General features: G+C 34.9%; 1 protein-coding gene across 6 annotated transcripts in view; it reads left to right on the top strand.

Moving 5' to 3' along the window:
• Window positions 1-21,590, top strand: part of OSBPL2 (oxysterol binding protein like 2) — a 145,792-nt gene that overhangs the window by 104,535 nt on the left and 19,667 nt on the right. For all 6 annotated transcript variants that reach the window (XM_007475614.3, XM_016427564.2, XM_016427565.2 and 3 more), the window contains 5 exons: window positions 4,442-4,624; window positions 8,095-8,202; window positions 13,539-13,628; window positions 16,110-16,233; window positions 18,815-18,943. In XM_007475614.3, the coding sequence (XP_007475676.1) occupies window positions 4,442-4,624; window positions 8,095-8,202; window positions 13,539-13,628; window positions 16,110-16,233; window positions 18,815-18,943 (634 nt within the window). The remainder of the gene's footprint in view (window positions 1-4,441; window positions 4,625-8,094; window positions 8,203-13,538; window positions 13,629-16,109; window positions 16,234-18,814; window positions 18,944-21,590) is intronic.

Below are 21,590 nucleotides of genomic sequence, written 5' to 3'. Positions count from 1 at the left end.
AGCCAAAGCTTGACTGGAGATAGCTTCTGTCTTCCTCTCTCCTCCCTGAGGGAGGCAGTTGTCAGTTGTATCACTGGGTTCCCTGAGGAAATGGTTGGTGGGGAATTGAAGACAGGTTTCCCCTACCAATTAGACCGAAGGATATGCTCAGTTCTTCTCCCACAGAGAGGATCTAGAGGCAAATCCCAACAGGGGCTTTGCCTCAGAGGGGATTGGCTCAGATGTTTGGCTCTCTATTGTTCTTGAGTTATATACCTTTTCAAAACTATATCAAGAAGCTTAGCAAATCTGACTGCTTTATAAGATTTTAATGAAGGACCTTTAGGTAAACCGGGTGAAGGAAAGTGGGGATTGGTTACCCTTATGTTTCCTATTCGGTACTTGGCCTGAATAGCATGATATTGCAAATTCAAGTTTCTTCTACCCATATCCCCAACTAAACAATCCCACTATTAATTTGTATATCAGTCTAGCCTGAAGAAACTACAAGAAGACAGGTGCAAGGAGACTAGAAGGGCAAGGGAGCTGGGCTCTCTCCCCTGAGAGTCCACAACCACCTTTTGGGGTTTGAGATATTTTCTTCTCGGTTAAGAGGTGGTTGGAGAAATCAGATTGAAGAAAGATCTCTAGGAAGCTTGAATGTAGGAACAGTATACTCTCAGGTGGCTTTCAGTGAAATCCTCAGCCCTAGAACAGGTCTTGTCAGTCCAAAGACTCAGCTCAGAAGCCTCTGAATTCCATCCAGATCTTTCTCGGGTCACTTTCCTTCCCAGAATCCTTTGCTCTCCAACTGATGCTTTCTCTCCCTCAGCCCTGATGTCAGGATTCCAAAAATCCTCCCATGCACCCATTCTTATAAGCACTGTTATTAACTGCAGATGTTGTATTCTTGTGGTGTTACTGTTCTTTAGTCATTTCAGTTGTGTCTGATGCTTCATGACCCCATTTAGGGTTTTCTTGGCAGAGATATTAGAGTGGTTTGCCATTTCCTTCTACAGCCCATTTGACATATGAGCAAACTGAGATAAATAGGGTTAAGTGGGTTGTCCAGGATCACATAGTGTAGTGTCTGAGGCTTGTTTTGAACTCTAGACCTGGTGGTCTATCCACGTGCCACTCAGCTGACTGTGCTGTACAAATTCAGAAAAGGAAAAAAAAAATCTTACTGCTTACTATTGTCAGAGAGAGTGGGAGAAACATTGTAAGAAATGGATCATGGAAATCATAGGTTTGGATCAGGAAGGGATCTTAGAATTCACTGAGTCTAACCACCTTATTTTTCAGATGAGGCAACTGAGTTCTCAAGATTTTAAATGTCTTATCTAAGGTCACACAGCGGGTAAGTGTCTGAGAAGGGATTCTAACCTAAGACTTCCTGACTCCAAGTACAGACCTTATCCATTAAGCTTTGCTATTTCTCATAAGGAAGAAAGGAGGGAATGACTTTGGCTTTTGCAGAAAACACTGCGACCTAGCTTCCTAAAGCAGATATGTGGTAGAGTAGTAGCAATGACAAAAATATTTTAATAGATTGAAATATTGGATTTTTACATTAGTGATGAAATACTCTTAAAATCACATAAAATATTCTAATAATAATAGTAGCTCAAATTTATATAGCACTTTCAGGATTGCAAAGTGCTTTACATTTATTGTCTAATTTGAGTCTCACAATCATAACCAGTGAAGTAGGTACAATTTTTACAGATGAAGAATATTCAAGCTGAGTCTTGCTCAGTATAACGCAGCTACTAGGTATCTAAGGCAGGATTTGAACCCAGGCTTTCCTGACTGCAAGTTTAGCATTTTATCCATTCATTTATCCTTTCATTATGATATTGAAAACAACATTAAAATATGTTCAGGCTCTTGGGGTTATAAGTGAGTTAAACTACATCAATCAACTTTCTGAAAGAGTACTAAAGTTAAAATAAGAGTAACTATATTCAAGTTCCAGCCCCAACAGTTAACAACTATGTGACCACTGACTCTCTCAAATTTCCATATCCTTTAATTTCCCTCCCCATAAAATGGGGATAACAATACTCTATCTACTTCACAGGGTTGTTTTGAATAAGATGACCTGTAAATCTTAAAGTGCCATGTGAATATGAATAATGTTATTTTCACTACTACAATTTTTGTTTTATTTTGGCATAGTAGGGAGAAGAGAGCTCTGAAGACAGGATGTCCTGGGATTAAGTCCTCTTTCTCTGAAATGGACTGACTGTGTGACCATGGATGTGTCATTTAACATTTTAGTGCACTTAAGCCTTAAGTTTTAGATGAATTGCTGATCTGTAATAGTTATTCCCCTCCACACACACACACACAGAGTTGGTTTTCATTTCTTTCTTCCAGAAGTGAATTATAGAAGTTTTGGTTAATTGAGATTTTAAATTGAGAAGAGGTTAGATTAGTTATTTTGGTATCATAAATGTATCCATTTTGTCCACATAAATCAGCACTATCATGTATGAAGGCAGTAATAAATGTCATATTCTCAAACTCTTCTCAGCTTTCTGAAGTCTTTAATTTCTCTCCAGCTCTAGATGGTCCAGCCTTTTTGCATGTACGTATAGTGTCTGAATACTGTCTTGATTTTTCATTTGATTTAGATGCTAACTGGCACAGAACAGCTGAGCAGCTGCTCTTGAAATCTCATTACCTTTAGAGAGCGCTTGAGTAGTTAACAGGGATACATTGTACATGCTCCAGTACTTCATTTTTTTCAGCACGTGATCACAATCATATTTTGTTAGAACTTGGAAAAGACCTTAGAAATCCAACAGTCTTGTTTTTACAGATGAAAAAACTAAGATCCAGAGAGAGGTGTACATTTATACTTTTGTACTCATGGTACTTATTTTCTAAGTATCCCTCTTGACTCTGATGATAGTTTTTCCTTTTGACTTAGTTTATTTTTTAGATAGAGATGTTATGCCATACATTAAAATTTTTATTAGCATTTTAGTCAATGAAGGCAAAATATAGAGTATATTTAATTTACTGTGCAATGAAAAGTTCTAGAAAATACATCTTTTTAAAAGGATGAAATATCCTCAGAAGTTCAAAATGTTTAATAAAGCACGACACCTAATGGTGTCTAACTTTACAAACTAATTTCATCGAATTAAATTTCATAGACTGATATAATTATTATATCTTTTTGGGGAAAATATCACATCTAGTACAAGTCATGATTTAATTCTTAGTTTACATTTTTGTCAAAGAATGTTTTTCCATTTTATTTTACATATAAGACTTTGAACAATCTTTCTAATATGGAGGTAACATAAATAAACTAAGCCATTTACTAATGCCTTTTTTCCCCTCCAGGTTCCTCTTTTATAGTTAAAAATATGCTTTCTTTTCTTGGCTTGTGAGCATTCATTTTGTAAATTACATCCTTTGGTAGGCAGTCTTTTAAAATCTTATGTTTAAACTCTCCTTCCTTTCTGCAAAATACTTCTGGTTAATGACTGGAAATTCTAATTCTGGTTAAGTTAGTAATTATGTGGTTTAGCTTGTATAATTTTTAATGACTGCAACTGTGGGTGTATTCATAGTACCTGAATAATTATCAACTGACATTCTTATTGAGAGAGGATTTTAAAAATCATGTCCCTGGCCAGAAATATATTGAACTATAAGAATTTCATGAGAATATCTTCAGCAATCTTCTAAGAATGCCTGAAGAAATGCTGTTCCAGGAAAGCCTTTTTAAAAGTAAAATGTTGGTTTCTTGGGCAGTGGTGGGGCTTTGGCATGGGATGACCTAGAATCTTCAAATTTAACATTTTAACGTCTTATGCACCTAAGACTGTTAAGTTTTAGTTCTGCATTAGGAGTTCCTGGCACTCTAGTACCAGAGATAGTACAAGTTTTCTAATTATTGGTTCTGATCCATTCTTCTATTCCTTTATTCTTAAGCTATTTTTTTTTTACTAGAAACTCTTAAATTTTAATATAATGCCAAATACTGATTCTTTTAAATATACCTAGCGGCCCATGTTGAGAGCTTTTAATATTCCTTTCCCTATCATGTTGTCAGATTTGTTTCATCTTCTCTAAGGTAAAATAGTGATGTGTTTTGTTAGCATGCTGCCTAATTATACAGTTTGTTGAAATAAAATAATTATGTATTAAAGATTTTTGGCCAAATATTTCAGTTTGGAGTGATAGAACGTATGTGCTTCTACTTCCCACTCTGCTATAAAGGACAAGAGTTGGGATGTATCCTACCCAAACCTCAAGTGACATCAATTTACCACTGACTGTTAACTGATGGAGCTATGAAAATTGGTGTATTTTCAGTATTTGTTTTGATTTATGGGTTGACCTTATTTGTTTCAATTTCAGTAACTGATTTTGTTTAAATTAATGTGGACCTTTATCCTTCATATCCTATACCCCTTCCCCTTCTTTTTTTGGTCTCCAGGGATGACCTAGGATTCAGATTTATATCTGAGCAGGTCAGTCACCACCCTCCCGTTAGTGCATTTTATTCAGAGGGTATCAATCAGGACTTTATCTTTCATGGCTCAATCTACCCCAAACTGAAGTTCTGGGGCAAAAGTGTAGAGGCCGAGCCCCGAGGAACAATTACACTGGAGCTTCTCAAGTAAGTATTGTATAATTTAGTTCATAGATATCTCATCTTAGAACTATTTCTTTAAAAGATAATTTGCTTAATAAACATCTCTCTCTTGTCTTTGATTGTATCCATGCCCTTGTAGTTTGATGGGTTAATTTATATCCTCTAATTTGGCTTAGGATACTATTAAAAATAATCCTTTTTAATTTAAATTGTTTATTAACCTTTCTAACACCAAGAACTAACTTAAATACAAAATTTTAATTAGTCATATGATTTAGACTTTTCAGTTAACCTAGAGAAATTGTTCAAATGTCTGGCTAATCAGTTTCTAAACTTTTTTTGTACATTCTTAATTTTCCCTAATCATTTGCTTAGCAAAGCAGAACTTTCTAATTTAATGATGAATAATAAGGTTAGAAGATAACCTTACAGCCAAAAGTATTAGGCTTAGTTATTTGAGTACAGCAATATAATTTTAGAGGCATAATCAACTGATCATTTCCAGCTACAAGTTAGCAAACATTTATATGTATAAGCAAAGCATCATTCTGGATTTTTTAGAGAAATACAAAAATAAATTAAAAATGGGCTCTGCTCTCAGGGAGTTTATAACTTAGTAAGATAAAACTTGTACACAAATATATATTTTATCATTGTATTATAAAAGGGGTACAGCAATGCAGTGTTCCTGAAGAACCCAGAGGGATCTATGAGAAAGAACACTATTCACATTCAGAGGAAAAACTGTGGGAATAGAAACACAGAAGTAAAACAACTGCTTGATTACATGGGTCAAGGGGATATGGCTGGGGATGGAGACTGTAAATGAACATCCTAGTGCAAACACCAACAACATAGGAATGGGTTCTGATGAAGGACACATGTAATACCCAATGGAATTGTGCGTCAGCTATGGGAGGGGTGTGGGGAGGGGAGGGAGGAATAGAATATAATTTTTGTAACCAAAGAATAATGTTTGAAATTGACCAAATAAATAAATAAATAAAAATAAAATAAAATAAAATAAAAGGAGTACAAACAAAACGTGAGGGTTTGAAACAGAAAGTTCCAGCTTAGGAATCATGGGATTTTTTGTGAAAGATGCTTAAGATATTGAACAATAACATTCCAATAGACAGTGAACACTTAGAGCACAAGTTATCTCAAGGCATTTTGAAAACCAATTAATCCAGGTTGGTGGTTTGGAATTAAGGATAGAAAAGTGTTTTTTTTTTTTTTTAATTTTAAACATTATTTTATTTGGTCATTTCCAAACATTATTCACTGGAAACAAAGATCATTTTCTTTTCCTCCCCGCCCCCCCCCCCCCCCCCCACCTTTCCCTCTCCCATAGCCGACGCACGATTCTACTGGTTATCACATGTGTTCTTGACTCGAACCCATTTCCCTGTTTTTGGTATTTGCATTAGAGTGTTTATTTAGAGTTTCTCCTCCATCATATCCCCTCAACCCCTGTAGTCAAGCAGTTGCTTTTCATTGGTGTTTTTACTCCCACAGTTTATCCTTTGCTTGTGGATAGTATTTTTTAGATCCCTGCAGATTGTTCAGGGACACTGCATTGCCACTAATGGAGAAGTCCATTACCTTCAATTGTACCACAGTGTATCAGTCTCTGTGTACAATGTTTTCCTGGTTCTATTCCTTTCGCTCTGTATCACTTCCTGGAGGTTGTTCCAGTCTCCATGAAATTCCTCCACTTTATTATTCCTTTTAGCACAATAGTATTCCATCACCAACATATACCACAATTTGTTCAGCCATTCCCCAATTGAAGGGCATCCCCTCGTTTTCCAATTTTTGGCCACCACAAAGAGTGCAGCTATGAATATTCTTGTACAAGTCTTTTTCCTTATTATTTCTTTGGGTTATAAACCCAGCAGGGCTATGGCTGGATCAAAGGGCAGACAGTCTTTTATCACCCTTTGGGCATAGTTCCAAATTGCCCTCCAGAATGGCTGGATCAATTCACAACTCCACCAGCAATGAATTAGTGTCCCCACTTTGCCACATCCCCTCCAGCATTCATTACCTTCCATAGCTGTCATGTTAGCCAGTCTGCTAGGTGTGAGGTGATACCTCAGAGTTGTTTTGATTTGCATCTCTCTGATTATAAGAGATGTAGAGCACTTTTTGATGTGCTTATTAATAGTTTTGATTTCTTTGGCTGAGAACTGCCTGTTCATGTCCCTTGCCCATTTATCAATTGGAGAATGGCTTGATTTTTTGTACAATTGATTTAGTTCTTTGTAAATTTGAGTAATTAAACCTTTGTCAGAGGTTTTAGAAAAGTGGTTTTTTAAAATGCCTTATATATAGCAGGCTAACAGTCAATCAAAAAGAATTTATTAAGTACTTACTATATAGGCTATAATAATCACTAGGAATGCAGAGAGAGAGAGAGAGAGAGAAAATACCTGCTCTCAATGAGCTCACAGTCTAATAACAGGTAAACAGGATAAGTAGGAACAAGATATATGCAAGATAGTTTGTAGGTGATCTTAGAGTTAAGGAACTAATTTTAAAGAATATTGGGAAAGAGATCTTGCTTTGATGTTATAAACACCATATTGGGTTTTGTGCTTGAGTTACTAGATAAAACCTCCTAGCTCTTAGGATCCTATGATCTAATTTTTATTGGTAATTGTATTTGTTTAAGACATTTAGACAGTACTTGGCACATAAGGCCCTTAGTATGTTGATTGATTGATTAGTTTAAGATAACATCAGTGGAAATTTAAATTGCTTATTTTTTTAAACTCTTACCAGTTGTCTTAGAATCAATAATAGGCATTGGTTCCAAGGCAGAAGAATGGTATGGGCTAGGCAATTGGGGTTAAGTGACTTGCCCAACGTCACATACGCAGGGAGTATCTGAGGTCAAATTTGAACTCAGGACCTCTCAACTCTAGGCCTGGCTCTCCCCCAAGCCACCTAGCTACCCCAGATTTTTTTACTTTATTTTAAAAATCTATATTTCTTTTAGTTTCTTTATTCTAAGAAAGGATATTTGTTGGCAATTATGAATAAAAGAAAAATAAGTAGCATATTTGTAGCCAAGGTAGGGGACCTCCTAATACTATTTTGTACTTTATGGGGGCAGTTCCTTATACCTCCAAGTTTTCACACCAATGAATACATAGTTACCACAATATGGGTTTTGTAGAGTGTTGCTCTTTGGACAACTTCACAGAAAAGCAATTTCTCTTTGTCTCAGTCTTCTTTTATTGCTTATTAGCTTTTCTTGACATTTAAGTAAAAAGCTTTTTTGAGGTTACAAAGGAAAGAAAAAAATAAATTTCAAACGAATGCTAAATAAATAGCCTCTATAGAGAGAGTTCAAAGAAATATTGTACTCTTCTGCAGGGTTTAAGATCATTATGGTTTAATTCTGTTTGGGATTTTACATCTTTGGGTCATGCAATGGGTTCACTTTTCTGGTCTCTGACTTGCTTTTTTGGGGGCATCTTTCACAGACACGGCGAAGCCTACACATGGACAAATCCTACCTGCTGTGTACATAATATAATTATTGGCAAATTGTGGATAGAACAGTATGGAACAGTTGAAATTTTAAATCACAGGTAATATTACTCAACTGTGGAGTTAAAACATTTTTCCAGCTAGAAGATATTGGCCATATCTTTGTGTGATGATCAAACAAGCTCATGGTGGCATGGTTGTCTATTATTACTCTGGAAAGAACATAGGATTTAGGGTAACAATATAAGTGTGAACTTAAACCTCACTTGTAAAATATGTATAATTATGTTTATAGTAACGGCCTCACAAAGAGGTAGTGAGAAAAACACTGTATAAATTTTAATGTGCTGTATAAACATTACTATTATTTTTATGCTATTGTCTTACACTGTTATTCATGCCATGTATTATTTTACTTTTCACATGTTGTTCTTATTTCTTGCTTTTTAATTATAAACTCTTTAGGAGCAAGGATCTTGTCTAATTTATATATTTATATTTCCAGTACCTACTATTATGCCTTACATAGGATGAGTGCTCAATACATATTTGTTAGATTTGGTACATGATTGATGCCATCATGCAGTTTTGCAATTTTTACATTTTGAGCAATGCTTGCGTTGGTTAGTCTTGTTTTATTTTGTCTTTCAATTCATTGAACATTTATGGTGTCAAAATATATGCTAGGTACTGATGATAAAAAGAAAAAAGACAGCATTTCAGTTTTTTAGGAGCTGTTTGCAACCTAGTAAAAAGGGTATGAGATGTGCACAAGTAACTATAATACAAATTAGAAAATGATTAAGTATATAGATAGGAAAGGTCAAATAGAGTGACATGAGAGGTTCAAGGAGAGAGGAATAACTTCAGAGAGCATCATGGAAGAATTGCTATGGCAGGTGGATCCTGAAATAATTATCAGTGAAGTAGTTCAAGCTGTGAAGATGGGAAGCAGTAAGAGGTAATCCATTCCAGGTGAGATTTGGAGAATCTGAGGAATGATATGAGGAATAACTTGTACAAATATGAAAGAGAACAGAACAAGAAATAGCTAGTTTTTGCTAGAGCACAGAGTATGTGGAAAGTAGTGTGAAACAGGGCTGGAGAGATAGGAACTTGATTGTAGAAGAATGCCAAATTTGATTCTGTGATGAGTTCTGTTGGAAACGTGGGACTAGTGTCTTGGGGTAAGGTCAGGGTTAGTAAAAAAGATTTTGGAAGGCTTTTACATAGAATAGAGGTAACAATTAGGGCTTACCAGTGGATGAAATTGCTTACAATAGAGTGAGAAGAGAGAAGGGGCTGAGTAGGGAGGGAGAGAGACAAAGGAACAGGATAATATACTATGTATGAATATATGTATTTTACATATATAAATATGGGTGTATATATGTGTGTGTGTATATATATATGTGTATATAGACAGAGAGAGAGAGAGTGAGAGAGAGAGAGAGAGAGAGAGAGAGAGAGAGAGAGAGAGAGAGAGAGAGAGAGAGAGATAACTGAAGGCCTAGGATATCTCTTCAGTTAGTGGGGTAAGAGGACAAAGAAGCAGTCAGTGAGACAAAAGGAAACCAGAAGATATCAGTATTATGAAAGCCATAGGTGGAGGAGGAGAAGGGCATGAAGAAGGAAGGAGCTATAAGAAATTCAAGGAGCATGAGAATTGAGAAGGAATCTTTAGGTTTGATTATTAGAAGGCAATTAGTAACCTTGGAGAGGACTATTTCAGTAGAATATTAGGGGGGAAAGCCGAATTATATTTAAGTATTATTGACTGGTTAGACAGTAGAGACAGCAAAGGTAGACTTTTTATCCTTTTAAGATAAGATGTGAAGAGTGGAAGTGACAGAGGAGTAATAGGATGGTAATGTGAAGAGGGCAGCAGGATCAAAAGAAGGCCCCTTTATGATAGGAAACTTTCACAAATGTATTTAGGCAGAGGAGAAGAAGCCAAAGAATAAGAGATTGAATATGGAAGTATGAGGCATGATGATGAGAAGAGGAAGCCAGACACTAGAGGAGGTGGAAAAAATGGAATCAAAAGCATATGTGAAAGGGTTATTAGCTTTGTCAAGGAGAAATGTATGTGAGATTGTAGGGAAGGAAGAGAAAATGACAGAAAATGATAGGTTTTGGATATTGAGAGGATATGGAGCTAAAATGGAAAGGCCTCATTCTTCTTAATATAAGAGATGAAATCATCTGTTTAGAAAGATTGGAGGTGAGAGCATAGTTGAGAGTTTAAGAAAAGAGGCTCAAAACAGTTCCTGTAGAAAAAATGACAGGGAATTATTAAGAGATTAGTGAAGTAGCAGAGGTCTAATTGAGGTTTCATGGATACATTTTTAGTAGATTCAACATGATTTTGTGACTTCCTATAGCATTATTATTCCGTTTTAGAGAAGGTAAATGGCAGGAATTATCCAGAGTTAGATATTAGCAGAGTGGAAATATATAAGGTCAAGGGGTTAGGGATAAAATGGTAGAAGAAAATATATCATTAAAATGGCTAATCATAAGGTTGAATACAGGGAAGCGAAATCAGAATAAATTTGATAAAGTAAGAAATTAAGGAAATTGGAGAGTGAAAGACAGTTTCAGGAGGAGTGAAGGTTTGGAAAAGTAGAATTTCAGGGTTAAGAGGTAGAATAGCTTTGAGTGATAATAAGGTGCAGGTTGTAACCATCCTGTGTGAATAGTAGAAATGAGCGGGAATTCAGTTAACAACATACATTTATTAAGTATCTTCTATGCGCAAGGCACTATTATAAGTACTTGGGATTCAAAGGCATAACCAAAATAAAATCCTTGCCCTCAAGGGGCTTATGTCCATCTCACACCCCAGACCTAGATCAATTAAATCACTAAATATATATTTAGTAAGTGCCTAATATATATAGGCATCATACATACTAAGATGCCTAAAGTACCTCCCTAAAGATGGACTCTGCCATCCAAGACCTCAGCCTCTAGGTACCTAGGGCTACAGAGTGCCAGTTATGAATAGAATTCTAATGCATTTTAAGACTAATTCTCTAAGCACTTGGGACAGCAGAGTACCTGTTCTAAAGTAGTTGCTGAATGATCCCAAATATCAGTTTCCCTAAGGCCCTGGGACTGATAGGAGGGGAGGTGTAGATTCGGAAGTAGGAGACTGCTTCTCAGAATTGAAATTGGGAGCTTAGCACTTGTGCTAGGTTTTGGGCATCTCTTGGGTGTGCTTCATGCTCTTATACATTTAGGGAATGAAATCTGAGATGATAGCAAAGGATGAGTTCAGTGTGCCCTATAGGGATCTAATCACAATAAGAAATCTTAACCATCCTGGAATGATGACCAGGAATTACTCTTGTATTTAGTCATCATAGGACAGACAGCCCCTATCCACTTGGTCATTTCCTATCCCATGACAAGTACATTTACAGTTCTTATTCTCTTTATCTTTGTGCTTCAGAGTGAACTCTGCTGAGATAAAAAAACCTCTTTTCTCTCTCTGTACTTTTACCCATATACATCTCAATCCTGCTGCATAGGCCATATACTCTTCTTGTTCCATTATGTCCTCTAAAATTATTGCTTTGTTGTTAATGAAGTAGCTTTTTCTTTTAAATCACTTTGTACTCTTTTTGTCTTCTCTAAGTAACAGAAAGTCTGATCTCTCCAAAATTTATTATATTATTTTTACCTTTCCTTGTACTGAATATTCATTATTTCATGCTTTCTCTCCCTACAAGCATTTGACCAGCAGGAGGAGTAGCGTACTACTCCATCCCACATCTAAACTGGCCATGTGCTGAAACCTCTTGGCAGCCTCTTTATTTGTGGTTTCATCTACTGTAATTCTTCCTCCTCTTTTCTCAGGTAGTTTATTGCTTTAGTACCAAACTTACATTATTATTCTCCACCCTTACTCTTCCCTTATACTTGGGACCATCTACATATTTTTTTCCCATTGCTATGGGTAGCCTGAAGGCTCTGTCCATCTTTTTTTAATTTGGTGAACTTTTTTCCCTTGGTGCTTTCATCAGTTCCCATGGGTTCAATGAGCATCTCTCTGCAAATAACCCCAAGATCTAGAAACAAAAATAACTTAAATTTACATAGCACTTTAAGATTTATAAAGTCCTTCTAATATATTCTCATTTGATTTTATATGTATACATAAATGTATATATATATATAGAAACATAGATGAGAGTGATTTGGGGTTCTTTGAATGCCTCCTAATTGATTCTGTATTGAGTATTGTTCTCATTGGGAAAGAGTTTTGACATTTTAAGATAAAATTGTCCTCATTCACCCAGTGTGTACACATACACACACTCACAAGTATACATACATGTGTTTATATAGAAAACATATATTCAATGCTAATATATACATATATGTGTATATGTATATGTGAGTATGTGTGCTTATATCCTGAGTCTTAATCTTTCTCTTGAACTTGAACATATTTGAACTGGAGGGCAATTAGGAGGCTATTATTATACTCCAAATGAGAAGAAATGAAAACTTGAACTAACACAAAGGTTTTACATATGCCTGGCAAATTAAACACATTTTCTAAAAAGTACATCTGACTAGCAACCCTTATGTAAAAATCATTAGTGACTCTCTTTTGCCTGTAGGATAAAACAGTTCTCATCCTATAGGCTTACAGGTTTCCACAAGCTAGTATCTGCTTATTGTTCTAGTCTTATATCATGTATCTTTCTTCCACCCATTTTTTTTTCTAGTCATATTATACTGCTTATTCTTACCATTACACAAGATTTCAACTCTTGCCTCTGTGACTTTGTACAAGTAGTCTCCCAAATATAGAATACATTTTTTTTCCTAATCTCAGCCCCATAGAATCTTGAACTTCCCTAAAAATAACTTCTTAATTCTCATTTTCTCCCCTAGTTATTAGCACCTTTTCCTTGAAATTATCTTGTATCACTTCAATTTAGCTTAGTTGTGCATATCTCCCCCAGTTAGAGTGTAAGCTCCTTGGAGGCAGGGACTGTTTCTCTTTTTTCTTTGTGTTACCAGTAACCTCACACAGTATCTGTCACATGTTAAGACACTTAGTAAATGTTAGTTGAATTGAATTTTACTAGGTATTATAGGATTTGAGTTTAAGGAATTGAGAGGCCTGGGTGTATGGGTCATTAATGTGAATATTCAATATTCAGAAATAATGAAATCATGGCAGGGGATGAGGAGAAGAGGAAGCCTGTGCTTGTGTAACTAAGAAAGGCAAGAGTATATTCAAGGTATTCCCTGAAGGTCATCAGATGATAGCAACAAAGATTGGTAAAAGGATTCTTTTTGAGTTAGCCCTAAATATCAAATACGTACATTTGCTTCCCAGATAAATTCCATGTAATCTTTGACATGTAATGGGGAAATATTTATAATGCAGTGAAGGTTATGGTTTCTTTTCTAGAACTGGAGATAAGTGTATACTTAACTTTAAACCATGTGGGCTGTTTGGGAAAGAACTTCATAAAATAGAAGGATACATTCAAGACAAAAGGTAGGTGCAAATCATTGTTGGTTCAAAGTAGTTTATACCTTTAATTTGAACAAAATTATATAAATTATTTTCAAAAGGATTTGAATTTTTGAAAATTGAGTTTCAAACAATTTTTTTTTCATTTAGACTTATTATTTCATCAAAGTAAAGGAGCTTCCTAGTAAGGAAACTCTACCAATCAGATCAACAACTATTCTGCTATTTAGAGTTTTAGACAGAGTTCTCATGAGACCACTGAGAGTTTAAATGACTTACCCAAGAGTCATACATTTAGTATATGTCTAGGAAAGGACCTGAACCCAGGTCATTCTTATTTTGAGGCTGGCTTTCTGACAACTATTCCACATTGCTTCTCTTATGACTAGACACAGAAAATGCTTGAATAATTTACTAGTAGAATTCAGACAAACAAAAACAAATCTTTATTGCTTCCTCTAACTTGACTAAAATCCTTGAATTGCTACTATTTTTATTAGATTTGGTCATACCTATAGCTTATCTATGTAAAACCTATTTTCAAGTTGGAAAAGAAAGGAAAACCATTTAATAAAGGTGGTTTTCATTGTTTTTGTTTTTTGGTATATTGATAGATATTTAGAACCCTAGGAAGATTTTTTTCTGTGATGATATGGGCTTTATACATGATCCTAGTGGTAATATGTGACTTGTGTAATTCTCTCACATATATTCCTTAAGTGGAATCCTGTTATCAATTTAAAAGCAAAAATGTGAATTTGGTTTATTGCATACCTATTTCCAAACATTCCTTTTTCATGATTGACTTTTTAAGTTTTCATTATTTAATTACCTTTTTACTTTTTGCAAGCAGACAAATTGCTAGTGATATTATAATAAACAACTTGTCTTATTTAAGTGACCTTTGTGGAAAGTGACTCTTCTTTGGCCAGGTCATTCACTTCTCTGAGGTTCAGTTTCCTCATCCAAGAAATGGAAAAGTAGAATTAAATTAAAATCTCTACTAGAAATGTTCAGTTAGTGTTTTAAAATAAAAGCATTTGGTATTTCTTAGACTTTCATGCCCTACTGGGTTTTAAGACATATTAAGATAATTCATAAAAATAACTTGGAAAAAAAAAGGATTAAGGAGTTACCCTCACTTGAATGAATTAGAATTCAACTTGGGCATTTGAAAGGACAGGAGCCTCCTTTCATTAAAACAAAAAGAAAGGTTGCATTGCACACATCCTGATTTTCAACCCTGGAAAAGCCATTCTCATGCATCTTATGCTTATGAAAACTGTGTTTGTACTCATATCTAGGCACTTTAGAGAGACATATTTTCACCAAGTGTTTCCAGGGCATGTGATTTGGAATCTTGGTGCCCACCAAATCTGGGTGTGCACATTCTTGTTCTTGTTTTTCTAGGGTTTTTTTTTTTGCTTTTAGGTGCGTTATTCCTGAAGGTGTATCTTTATAAATACAATTCTTCTGCTAGGAACAGATCATTTTTCTTACTGTTGGATCATTGTACCTACCCAATTAATCCCTGGTTTGAATTTCACAGATATTAGTACCTTTGCAATAACAATAATACTAATAGTTAACATTTACAAGGCGTATGAAACTCTTTACATACATTTCCACATTTCATCTTCACAATAACCCCATTGCTCTTATCTCTTTTTTACAGATGAGGAAACTAAGGCTCATAGAAATTAAACACCTTGCCCAGGGTTCATGTATTCTAGTGTCACAAAGATGACATCCTTATACTATATATACTCTCCATGCTAGAAAAACATAAAATATATATGTTCTTTTTTACTGAACATTTGCTGAACAAATGTGAAATTGCCCTCTAGAGTAATTCAACCTATGCCAAAGGGATATTATATTACCAGAAAAATCAGATATTTTATATCATATCTTAAAAACCCTGGATGCAGGCATATCGATCTTTCTTCTTCCCCACTAACTACAAAAAAAAAAAGACTGTTTTTGCTTATTATTTATCACTGGCTACTTCCTTTTTAATGTTTTCATTTGTTCCTTTCTTCCAAAGTGTTATCTAAGGGAAGTGAAGTTATCCATTTTTCTGTAATGTTAAAACTTGTGTGACTTCTTTCTACTTTTATAACCTTTTAAAACTGAGTTGAACATGTTGTAACTTGGTCCTTTTAATAAAAATCACTCTTCTCACTTCTCCTTGCCCCTTGTAGCATTGCCATTCAGCTTTTCCATTTTTTATACCCTCATACTCTTTTCTGCCTTCCCAATAAATCTTAACTTAAGAGAGTGAACTAAGAGCATGAATATTCTGTCCATAGTGATATGAATAAATGACCTACACTAGTCTTTGTGGTTTTTGTGCCTAGAGGCAACACAGATTTATTGTAGGAAAAAATGCCAAAAGAGGAAGCCAGAGCTACTGCTGAAATTAAAATCCTGTTAATTTAAATGAATAGTTCATAATTTATTTTAACTGTGCAGAAAATAAAATAAAATTCTTTTTGACTACAGCAAAAAGAAGCTCTTTATGATATATGGCAAGTGGACAGAATGTTTATGGGGCATAGATGCTGTTTCCTATGAGTTCTACAAAAAGCATGAAAGGAAAGGTGACTACCAGAGAAAATCAAAATTGGTAAGATTTCTAATATTTGGAATAAATGTCCCTGTGAATTTTTGTAGCATATCTAAAACAAAAATAGGAGGTGAATGAAGGGCTTCAGAGTAAATATGTATAAATGAGCTTATGATTACTGAGATCTAGCAAATTCATCCTTACTTTCAACTAACCTATAAGAAGATCACAGTGTACCTTTGTGTCTCCAGATAAAAAATGGGAAATGAGTGGAAATAGTTATTGTTTTTCTGTCATAAAGAAACAGCCTAGCTGGTTTCTGGAAACTGAAAACTGTGAGCTGAATGTCATTTGATTTCACATCTTTCTAATATCTTGTGATTCCCCACTCTAAAGGCAAGAAAATAGATCACATTGAAAAGTATTTCTCCTTCAAGGTCTATGTTCTGGCATATTTCCCACAAAGACATTTAAATTCTATGATTTTTTTCACTCTGATAGTGAGTTAATGCTTATCATTTATAAGCTCATATCTTTTTCCTTTTAGTTTTCAGTACTAGATAATCCAGTATTAGGAAAGTCTTTTTTCCTAATGCTGTACAGTACTGTACTTTTGGACTAGCTCATTCTGTAGTCTAAAATTAAAGCTGAAATTAAAAAGAAATAGCACCTATTTTATTAAATAAATAGGAATACCCTGGAGATATTCATTATTGATTTAATATACACTTAACACCTTCCATACTTGGCCATTTTTTTTACACTATAATGTAGATGGGCTATGATAGTCACTTTTTCCATTAATGCTTATTTACATTAAAAACTCATACTTCTTTTTAAAGGAAAGGTGGTCTTCAAAAGTTAAGGCTATCAATCGATTTCTTTATTCATGTTTAACCTTTTCTTTTGTAAGGCCTAGCCAAGTGGGATTAAGTATCTTTGAATAAGTTATTGGAGAATAGAAAAGATCATGAATGTGCTACTAATTTTCAGAATTCCTAAACATTATTGATCTTTCATTAGAGCTCTTATTTCACAGATGGATGCATGGGACTCATAACTAGAGTTTATGAAGTACCTATCATGTTCCAAAGAACCTTGGTGTTATTTGACTTTTCCTTCCCCATCACCTTTCACATTTTATTCATTTATCAAATTCTGTCAATTCTATATCTATGTCAAATCTCCATAAGCTGTGAACTGATCTAACCATTCAGGAGGGCAATTATTGAAATTATGCCCAAAAGGCTATAAAACAATTTGACCCAGTAATACCACTACTAGATCTGTATCCCAGAAAGATTAAAAACAGGAGAAAATACCTACTTGAAAAAAAGTATTTATAGGTGCTCTTTTCCTGGTGGCAAAGAATTGGAAATTAAAGAGATGTCCATCAGTTGGGGAATGACTGAAGAAATTGTAGTATGTGATGGTGATGGAATACTATTGTGCTGCAAGGAATGATGAAAAGAATGATTTCAGAAGAAGCTACAAAGACCTACATGAACTGATGCAGTGAAATAAGCAGAAGCAGGAAAACATTGTATATAGTAATAGCAATATTGTGGAATGATCAGCTATGATATACTTAGTTACTCTCAACAATACAGTGATCCAGGACAATTCTGAGGGATTTATGACAAAGAATGCTTTCCACCTCCAGAGAAAGAACTGTTGGAGTCAGAATGCAGATGAAAGCATGCAATTTTTCAATTGTTATTTGGGTTTACATTTGGGGTTTCAATTTTATAAGATTACTCACAAAAATGAATATTATGGAAATATGTTTTACATAATGATACATGTATAAGCCAGATTGAATTGTCTGCCAGCATTGGGAGGAGAAAGGGAAGGGAGGGAGGGAGGTAAGTTCAGTCATATAATGTAGGAAAACTTGTGTGGAAATTTGTTATAACATGTAATTGGTAATAAATAAATATTTTTTTTTAAATTCTACCTCCACAACATTTTTCATATCTTTATTACTATTCCTACCATTGCTTCTACCTTCTTTTAAACCTGTGATACCACTTACCTGGACTATTGCAGGGACTTCTTAATTGCTTAACTTAACTGCTCTCTGCCTCTATTCCATCTTTCAGATTTCTACATTATCTTCCTTATGTGTATATCCTTTCTCCTTTCAGAAATCTTCAGTGTCTTCCCAAAAAGTCTTTACAATATGACTCTGCCCTACCTCCCAACCCTTACCATTCCATCTAAACCAAAATTTTCAATCATGACTCTCAACGGTTGCTCATACTATTTCCTGTGTTTGGAATGGCCTGCCTTCTTTTTTTACTGATTAATTTTTTAACCTCCATTAAATTCTTTTAAATGTTACTTCCTCAATGAAGCCTTCTCTGGTTCCCCTTATCAATAATAACCTGTCTCTCAAAATTTACCACTTTTTATTTCATACTTCTCTAATCAATTTAAGATATATTATTTAAATTATCTAGGTATGACTCCCCTTCCCCTTCCCAGTCTGTAAATACCAAGGGGAAGAGGGACCATGTCTCATCTATGTAAATTTTGTGCCTCAATGCCTGAGCCTAGTATAGCATTCTACACATATTAGGTGCTTTTGTTGGATAAATGAACAAATTTCAGATTAAACACATTATTTTACCTGTTTCAGGAGGATGAGCCTAAAACATTTGAGGGTGATGAGACTGATAATGTTCCTGACAGCCAAGATACGGTGCAAGTCATACCTGGCAGTGAACTCCTCTGGAGGATAAACACAAGGCCTCCAAATTCTTCTGAGGTAAACATATAGCAGAATAATAACACTTGGTTTATAAGGATATTTCTGAGCAAGTAATCCTAATGTTAGGCATGCAAGGATATGTAGTAGCTCAAGACATCTTTTAGTAAGAGAATATAGGCCAATGATGGCAAATGTTTTAGAGACTGAGTGCCTAAACAGCAACCCTCATGCCACATGCCAAGGCCCTTACCCCAGACAGGGGAGGGAGGAAGCATTCCCATTGGGCTGCTGGGCAGAGGGGTGGGTGATGTGAGAAATGTCTCAGATGCATGTGGAGAGGGGGAGGAGAGTAGCCCCCTCTGGCATGTGTTCCGTAGGTTTGTCAAGACGGGTCTAGGGGATAGAATCTGGATCCCAGGTAGATCTGAGAATGTAGGAAGTATGAGGTTTGTCCCCTGACAGGTAGGCTGGAAAGGTAGGAAATCAGTTAGTCATACTGTCTTGGAAAAACTATATATATGTGTGTGTGTGTGTGTGTGTGTGTGTGTGTGTGTGTGTGTGTATGTATGTATGTATATAATTTGGACAGGCAATTTCAGCCTAATATATATACATTCTTAACCTGGAATCCATCGATCTAGAGAACTTGAATGAGAGGGGGGAAATTACATTTTACTAATCACTGAAATTTAACATTTCTTTGAATTGTGAATGTAGTCAACAAACATTCTGAGAAGGAGACTATGGCCTTAGCTAACAAAGAAGTCTGTGACACCAAAAATCATTAAGAAACTCTGTTCTAAAGATTAATTTTTCTGTTGACATTTTAAACAATAAAACATAATCTTCTTCATTTTTGTCTTTGTAATTCCAGTGCCTTGCACAAAGTAGTTGCATAACAATTTTTTTGTGGAATTGAATATTAAGCTGGATCCTTTTAATGACTGAATCCAAGATGAAAAGATTTATGGTTTTCTGTTAATACTGGCCATCAAAATTATAGTTTTAAACAAAACCAACAAAAAATCTCCACATGATTGTATTAATAAAAGCAGAAGAAACATTGAACAAAATATTCATTTATCTTAAAAACCTCAACCATATAGGTGCACAGAAGGACCCTTCTTCTTTCTTTAAATATAATTTAAAGTATGAGAGGCAGCTATGTGTCTCAGTGGATAGAGAGCCAGGCCTAGAATTGTGAGGACCTGAGTTCAAATGTGTCAGGTGACCCTGGGAAAGTCACTTAACCTCCGTTGCCTAGCCTTTACTACTCTTCTTCCTTGGAATCAGTTCGTAATATCAATTCTAAGACATAAGGGAAGGATTTTTTTTTTTTAAGCCTGGATGTTAAACCAAGAATTACCATTATTTGCGATGGAGAAATGCTGAAACATGCTCTAAATTTTGTTTACCCTCTTTATTCTTATTTGAACAGTATTCTATAAATACTCATTATTTTATAAATAATAGTAATATGAGAGAAATATTAAATGTATAAACATCAATAAAGAGGAGGTGAAACAATTCCTCTTTGCAGATGACCTAGGTGTTACTTTAGATGATTTCATAGAATTAAGGAAAAAACTAATGGAAACAATAACTTCAATAAAGTATTACTATGCAAAGTAAATCCACAACAATCATAAGCATGTCTATATAGTACCTACACACACACACACACACACACACACACACACACAAAATATGAGGAAATTATAAAGCCCCTTTAAAATAACTGCACAATACACAAAACATTTGGGAATTCAACTACCAAGGACACTAAGGACTTGAGTAATGACCCTGTACATCACTCTTTACTGAAAGAAGAAAATAAAAGAATTGAAAATTTATTCATTATTGATAGTCATGCTGGATTTATATAATAAAAATAACAATACTACTTCAATTATTTTGTAAATTTTATTCTTTGCCAAAGTTACTTTAAAGAACTAGACAAAATAATATTATATTTGAAGAATAATGGGTCTAGAATCCCAAAGGAAACAATGAAAAAGAAGCAGGAATGAAAATGGTTTAGCATTACCATTTACCAAACTTTATTTGAAAAAAATAATCATTAAAAGATAAGAGGCAACATAACAGAATGAATAGAAAAATTTAGTCAGGCTGACTCTCATTCAATTTCTACATCAGATATCACTGATAAAAAAAAATAAGGTCATGATATCCAACATATATAAAGAATTGATTTAGACTTGTGTTAATGAGCCCATAGCATGCCTGCTGGAGTGGCTACTCTCCCCCTCTCCAACCCTACCTGAGGACAGTTCTCATATGGCCTGCCCCTCTGCCCAGCAGCCCAATGACAGTGCTTCCTTCCTCCCCTATCTGGGGTAAGGCAGGGGCTCACATGTATCATGAGGGTTGCAGTTTGGGTATTCAGTCTCTATAAGGTTCACCATCACTGCCTTAGGTCAAGATTCATTTCCCAATAGATAACTGATCAAAGAATATGATCAAACAATTTTAAAAAGAAAAAGTACTATCATCAGTGATATCAGTGGTCAATGTTGCAAAGATGAGAAAATATGGAAATCATGTTGGAGGGGCTATGGGAAGTCAGGCGAACTATTATACTATTGGAATTATGAATTGATTTTATTGTGTTAGATGTAACTTTTAAATTATTAAAATTTGTAAACTTTTATTATTTTTCAACCCAGTAATCCCCAATGGGCAT

Source organism: Monodelphis domestica, chromosome 1, assembly GCF_027887165.1.
Source record: "Monodelphis domestica isolate mMonDom1 chromosome 1, mMonDom1.pri, whole genome shotgun sequence".
Lineage (NCBI taxonomy): Eukaryota > Metazoa > Chordata > Mammalia > Didelphimorphia > Didelphidae > Monodelphis > Monodelphis domestica.
Note: the sequence above shows the minus strand (reverse complement) of the source record. Positions and strands in the feature narration are given on the sequence as shown.